The following is a 7,101-nucleotide window of genomic DNA, read 5'->3' as shown; positions in this document are numbered from 1 at the left end:
CTTACCATATTTGCACTACTTTTTTTTAGGTGCATATATATATATTTTTATAGATATATGTATTTATTTTTTTTGATATTGTATTCTACATTTATTTCTATTCATATTTTTTTGCTTGTGTAATATTTTGAGCATTGCTAGAAGAGAGCTTGTGACCCGAACATTTCATTGCCAGCGACTGCTAAATGTTATTGGTGTGCACATGACAATAAACTCTTGAAACTTGAAACTTGATGAGATAAGCTTTTTTTATGGCATTGCAGTGTAAACATTGCACTAATAGCGTCAGACAGCAATAACATGACACAGACAAGATCTCCTCCTTAAGTCCACCATTCAATATAAACACTTTACATAAGGATCTGTTTGCTTCATCTGGGCTCCTGTCCATGAAGGAGGAGACAGAAATGAAGATGTTGACACACTGGCGAAGCAGGCACTTCAATTACAACCAGTAGACATGAGAATTCACTAAGTAGGGCTGAGGGTAAAGCATCATAAAGACACAAATGCAAAACGTATGTCAAGAATACTGGGACATAAACGACACAGACATCTTTATAATATACAAAAACATGTTGGTATAGAAGGAGGCTGCAGAAACAGAACTGAAGAGTCATTACCTCTCAGGACGAACACTTTATAGATAAACAGCAGTGGAGCCTGTTCTTCGTAATAACTTGAATCTGCTTGGAGACGCATCGCAGGACGAACAGCAGGTGTCTGGAAACAGAAGGATGCAGGCTGGTTTAGTTTAGTTTAGTTTCATTTCGGTTTATTGCCAATCTAAAGTTCCACACTCCAGTCCTGTAGGTGGCGCTAATGCAATTAAGCTTGTTTACCAACCGCCAACAAATCAGAAGAAGATTAATGGAACACAACTTCTTTTGAGATCAGCGAGTTGTTTGTTTCCCGGTGTTTCACTGACGTGCGTGACGGAGCTGATGCGTGTTTAACCCGGTTTAACTCGGTCCAACTCGATTTAACTCGGGTTACTCCGGGAGACTTGCATCTTCTCACTGAACGTTAAACATGTAAGTGTCGACCTGTAGCCTGGTGTTAGCGGCTAACAGTTAGCGGCTAACAGTTAGCATTGAGTGTAGGATGCTAAGTTGAATCCTGACGTCACAGTTGTGTTTGAGTAATTTTTGAGTGAATATGTGAAAACATCGCGTTATTACAGACGTTATAAACACGCTATGAGCTCCAAGCTAACTTAACACGCACTAATCACTGAATAAGTTTGTTTTACTCTGGTTTTGGTTGTTTAGCCGCTGGCTAGGCTAAAGCTAACCTAGCAAGTTAACTTCAGTCAACTTTGAAATAACTTTAATTCGACATTGATTTGAGTTTTCTTTACACTGAAATACTAGTCAACACACGTGGATGTATTCTGACAGTTAAGTGTTTCACTGGTTAGTGGCTGGTTCACCACTGGTTAGTGTCTGGTTCACCGCTGGTTAGTGTCTGGTTCACCGCTGGTTAGTGTCTGGTTCACCACTGGTTAGTGTCTGGTTCACCGCTGGTTAGTGTCTGGTTCACCACTGGTTAGTGTCTGGTTCACCGCTGGTTAGTGTCTGGTTCACCACTGGTTAGTGTCTGGTTCACCGCTGGTTAGTGTCTGGTTCACCACTGGTTAGAAGTGTCACATATTCTGTTCAATCTGTGACCCACAGACTAACTGACAGAGCCGAGTGATACAACATTATATATGGGTTATCCTGAGATGTTCCTGACGTGTTCCTCACATGTTCCTCACATGTTCCTCACATGTTCTGCTGGTTCTGGATGTGAGAACTAATGTCTGAGTCAGTGTCTCTGGACATTTTCTGGATCTTCTCCTGCAGCCTCCTAGTAACATGTGTGTAACATGTCAGAGTGAGTCCATGTGAGGAGACAGCAGGACAATGTGTGGAAGCTTCCCAGAGAGCGAGTGGACGTGTTGATGAGGTTTCTAACACGTGACGGACGTGAAACTGGAAGAACACAAACATCTCAGGGTGAAGAAGAGGAGCCGAAGACGTCAACTTGGAAAGACGAGGAGATTCCAGAGCTCTTGGTGATGAGGGCGTCACACTCCGCTCACTGTTGTCGTTGTGTGTTTCCAGAATGGACAGTCGCAGCCTGGTTGGTGAATTTCTGTCTCCAGAGTCGACGGTGACGTCCCTGATGTCCAACACAGGTCGTCTGAGGAGCAGCCTCCTGCCTCCTGAACACAACAGCAGCATCAGATACAGAAACAAGGTTCACTCTGATCCTACTGTTTCTACTGGGGCTTGTTTTCTCAAGCAGTGATGGAGCCTTCTTGTTTGTCAGCCATTTATTTTATCTAGCAAACAATCATTTTTGTGAACCAATGTAGAATTTAACTTCTCTTAGAAGTTCAATGAAAGATTGTTAATGGATTTATTTTCTTCATGATTTTAATGCTGCGAGTTAAACCCGTCCAGTGGCCTCAGACTGGACAGCCCACAGAGATGAGGTTTTTATGGTACTGGTCTTACTAGATATATTTCATTAATGTTCTTTCATTGGTGGATTTTGCAGGACTACGACTCGGCCTCTGCGGCGCTGGACGCCTACATCGCAGACTTTGAGAGTAGTTGTCAGAACTGCAGGTTTTCGGCAGGAGGACTCGTTCTGCCGCATAGTCCCCTGTCCACGCCGAGCAGACCCAGAGTGAGCACACTCAGAAACAAAGATGGTAGGTCACAATTCAGAAGCTGTCAATTTTTCACATCTTTCTCTATCAGTTAAAGTTTTCTTTTTTATCCTCCTTATGTTGTTTGTTTTTACCCATAGTTCTCAGGGAGAGTTTGACTGAGAGAGAGCTGGACTTCCTGAACCTTCCCGTCAGCTCCCTTCATCACGGTGCTAACAGAGACAGACTCTCGATGACGACAGACGAGCTGCTGTCAATCCCTAATGATGGAACGATGCCTGTCACACATACTTCTGCCTTTATCCAAGGTCTTTAAACACACCGTACACCTCTGTATTCCTCTGGCACCTCAAACCTACATCCAGTCTTAAAACATCTCACCACTCCTCTGCTTTCATTCCAAGTTTATAAATGCATCACCCAAGTCTGTATCCAAGATCTTAAAAGTTATCACTGGCACTTTCCTCCTAATCTGTGTCTTTAAACGCACCGTCCACCCACCTTATTGTCACATAAAACACACAACTTTGTGATGTATCTCAGACATGGCCTGAATGATGCCTGGTTTGACAGAATATACATTTTGGGAGATTAAACAATAACAGCATTGTCTCTTGGTTCCTGTGACGTCTCGTGTGTTGCTCCAGGCCTCGTGTCTCAGTCTGGAGCCTCACAGCTCCACGGCTCCTCCTCCACTTCAGGACCTGGAAACTGGGCTGGGCTCAGCAGCAGCTTCACCAAACCCCAACTGAGCCACCACCACCCTCAACTAACCAGGAACTCCAGGTTGATGCAGCTAGCACTTATGTGTATCATTGATGTGTGTCCTGACAGATCTCTGTGCTGTGATTGTTCTTCATCATTTCATTACTTTCTCCTCTTCACCAGGTGCAGAGGAAGAGGAGCAGCCACGTTCAAAACACATGACAACAAATTCCCTGTGAGCAGCTTTAATGTGACTATAATTCACATGTCTATTAGGATCTGAGTCTTGTGTCGTGCTTTAACTGAGTGTCAGTATTCCCTCTGTCTGTATCCGTCTGTCAGTCCGCACACAGAGCAGCAGGGTCAGAGTTCACAGAGCCGTCCTCATTTCATCCTCACTGGTTCACCAGCAGCAGGGCTGACAGGGAGCCCTCTGGATCCAGCAGCATCCCGGACCTGAACTACCCAGCATGGGTCCAGGGCTGCGACCGCAGCGAGTCGCAGCCACAGCTGCCACCAACGGAGCCAAAGCTGTGGGACGACCACAGTAAAACATTCTCATTAAAACATTTCACACCACAAGCGAGCTCAGACTAGAAATAAGTTTTAATTAGAATCATCTGTAGTAAATCTGCCATCATTGTAAACTGTGCGTGCTCTAAGAATGTGAAATCTTGACAGGCGTCCATTACCGAGGGGCCAGGCTGAGTGAACAGCCCGTTGAAGGTTTGTTTTCTTCTTCCAGGTTTTCCTGCAGCTGTGAGAACCAGAGCTCCGTCCTGGGTAGCAGAGCTTGAGGAAGATGATCTCGACCAGACACGTTCACAGGTCAGAGAAAAAGTCTTCTCTAAGGTCCACTTGAACTTTTAACCTCATGCGACAGTCGTCATCAGTGGATGGCGCTGGCTTAGTTGTCGACGTCGTTGAATTGCCCTCCGGGGACAAATAAGGTTGTTTTGAAGTGAATTTGAACATCAGGCAAACAGTAAGTTAACATTTGAGGAAAAGCAAATTTTCTGTTTGCTGCAGAATCTGTATTTGCTTCTCTTCAGAAGTCTGATGATGCTGACTTCTGCATACAACAGTATATGTAATTGCTTTAGTGATAATTGTGGGTGTAATGTGTGTGTGTGTGTGTGTATTGTGGGTGTGTGTGTCGACAGGTTGGAGATCTGAGGCTTCAGTTAGCTGAACAGATTTCACTGCTCGCTGCAGAGAGGAAAAGCTCCGACATCATGGACACTCACATGATGTTCAGAGGTAAGAACTCACTGAATGATTGATGAATTTCTGCACCATGTATTACACAACTCATTAGGGCTGATTAGACTAGACACGTTCAGGAAGACGAGTACAGTTTCAGAAGCTATGGAGAGACTAAATTAATAGCAGGGTTTTGAGTGTATTTTGTAAATCCTCCATCACAATATTCCACATGTTATATGTGGTTCAGCTGCGTGTTCTTATCTTCTTTTCAGACAACAGGATCGAGTATTTGATCCAGAAGGCCGATCATGTGTTGAACTCTCTGTGTCAGAGCTGTGACGGAGCAGATAAACCTGCAGGTGAGGTGAATTGTTTCAATGAGTATTTTGTATTGTGTGTCTCTCTAGGTGACCTGCACCTGTGACATCTTCCCCGGATGTTTCTGTGCACGATGGTCCCCAATTTAGCTTTTTGCCTTTTACAGTACAGGAAGTAGATAAAGCATTGAAAGCTCATGACACCAGAAAGGCACGTGGGCCTGGTCTTATGGCTCTGTGCTGGCGCCTCTTCTTTTTATTTAAATAAGTTTGGTCAAGATGTGACAGATGTGTCTCCATTTGGATGCTGATGAGCTGTTGTGGTGTATCAACACTTGCAAAGTGCTTTTAACGTTACACCTTGTCCGACCTGAAAGTGCTTAATGCTGATAAGACCAAGCTCGTGTTATTTTCTAATTCAAGGAGTAGTCCACAGAATATCCCTTCAGTGGCCACTCGTGAGGGAAAACTCACTGAGAGGGTTAATACCTGTCAATAGCTGGGTGTTTCATTGATGACTCTTATTTTTAAATCAACAGATGGTTTTGGGCAAACCGATAAATCTGTCATTTGATATTTTCTACAACCTGAACGTTTTTCTCCTTATTGAATAACTGTTTTTGTTCCCTAGTTAGTCCAGTGAACACTGAGGAGTTGCTCAGTTCATCCTCACGCTGTCCTTCATTAACTCTGTAAGATTTATTTACACTCATATTGTTAGTTCTGATTCATAAAACCTGGACACACTGATGATACTTGTGTTGAACCTGCAGGGACCCAGCAGCAGCACCAGGGGGCGGCACAGAGGCTCTGAGTGACAGAGGAGCTGAGGTACGTTTTTCTGTTCCACTGCTGCTTCCTCACTGTTACTTTCATTATATGACAGATTTTACTTCAGTGAATGGACACGAGTCCAAATGATCTGCTGACAGATCCAGGATCACATCGCCCACATCTGTCTGCTGTCTCTCCCAGACTTTGAGCAGCGGTCTCCACGGTAACAACATCTGGAAGCAGCCCGGTCCGGTGGAGGCTCTGAAACAGATGCTGTTCAGACTGCAGGCGGTGGAGACCAAGCTTCAGCGACAAGAAGAAGAAGCATCAGAAAGTCAAACACACCCTGACAGGCCGCAGACTCCAGGGACGCAGGTGGAAACTCTCGTGTTTCAGAGCAAACAAACAATAAATAGGATTTATTTCAGTTCCTGAACGCACCTCTCTGCTGTCAACATCCAGCTGTGAGGGAAACTCCTCACTGTAGCTGCTTTCAGAACTGCACTGAACCCTCGAGGAATTTCTCTGGAGTTTCTCTGGAGGAGGTTTGCAGAAAACCTGCTGCTGTGTTGTTCAGCTGTGAAACACAAACTCTGTTGTTTCACACAGTGACTCACATTGTGTTTGTGTTACAGACGACTGAAGTAGAGCTGGAGAGTTTTTCTGGTGGACCGTCACTACACAGGTAAATGACCCTGAACACATCACACATTTAATTAACACCAGAACGACTGCGTAGATGATCGATACCATTGACTGTGAAAAAAAGATGGACGTGCCGACGCTGCTTCTTCCAGAAATGAAGCTGAACTAAGATAAGATCAAACTTTTTTGATCCACACACGGGTGAAATTCACTTGTTACAGCAGCAGGCAGGTCAGAATGAGGCAGACAAGAGAATAAAGAAATATAAAAAGGCAATAGAATAAAAATATAGCTCAGATATGAACGCTGCCATCTTGTGGTGACGACGTCATTCGCAGTCTGTGCAGTCGTGATCGTAACTTATTAAAGCCAAACTAATCAGAAACATGAACACAAACATTTTGTTTCCATCCTCAGAGCTCTGCATCACCTGAGTCGTCTGAAGCTCCTGGTGGATGAACCCAGAGAGGAGGAGAAGGATGAAGATGAAGGACGCTACTCTTCCTCATCTGCTGACGGTCTCATCTGTACGCAGCTGAAACTCTCCTGAAGCTGACGTTAGTTTTCTCACTGTCCAGGAAGAATCTGGATGAACTCTGGATTCATATTTTAGATGAAAAGGTGCCGTGCATCGAAACCCAGACCTGAGACTGAAACAGACGTGACCAGGAGCCAATGAAATGTGTGTGGAAGTTACGTGAAGTGTTCACGTGAAGGAAGCTGTGAAAGTTGAAAACTGTCTGATCTCGGTTTTTCCATTAAAGTCTCAGTCTGAACTTTGTGAAATCCTCT

At 44.4% G+C, this 7,101-nt stretch overlaps 1 protein-coding gene across 3 annotated transcripts; it reads left to right on the top strand.

The window, feature by feature from the left end:
• Positions 1 to 854: 854 nt before the first annotated feature.
• On the top strand, positions 855 to 7,090 carry c12h18orf54 (chromosome 12 C18orf54 homolog). 3 transcript variants are annotated; one of them, XM_034601724.1, is made up of 15 exons: positions 855 to 1,034; positions 2,109 to 2,244; positions 2,548 to 2,704; positions 2,803 to 2,970; positions 3,310 to 3,448; positions 3,551 to 3,602; positions 3,710 to 3,914; positions 4,113 to 4,195; positions 4,531 to 4,627; positions 4,846 to 4,932; positions 5,522 to 5,582; positions 5,664 to 5,721; positions 5,866 to 6,039; positions 6,300 to 6,349; positions 6,727 to 7,090. In XM_034601724.1, exons 2-15 carry the CDS (start codon positions 2,110 to 2,112, stop codon positions 6,857 to 6,859), a joined length of 1,599 nt encoding a protein of 532 aa, XP_034457615.1. In that variant the 5' UTR covers positions 855 to 1,034; position 2,109; the 3' UTR covers positions 6,860 to 7,090. The 3 variants fall into 3 exon arrangements, 1 of the variants encoding a protein (XP_034457615.1); XR_004615585.1 differs by having other exon boundaries at positions 882 to 1,034; positions 5,866 to 6,209; positions 6,727 to 6,806; XR_004615586.1 differs by having other exon boundaries at positions 882 to 1,034; positions 5,823 to 6,039; positions 6,727 to 6,778.
• The last annotated feature ends 11 nt before the right edge of the window (positions 7,091 to 7,101 follow it).

Source organism: Hippoglossus hippoglossus, chromosome 12 (genome assembly GCF_009819705.1).
Source record: "Hippoglossus hippoglossus isolate fHipHip1 chromosome 12, fHipHip1.pri, whole genome shotgun sequence".
In the NCBI taxonomy this organism is placed as follows: Eukaryota; Metazoa; Chordata; class Actinopteri; order Pleuronectiformes; family Pleuronectidae; genus Hippoglossus; species Hippoglossus hippoglossus.
Note: the sequence above shows the minus strand (reverse complement) of the source record. Positions and strands in the feature narration are given on the sequence as shown.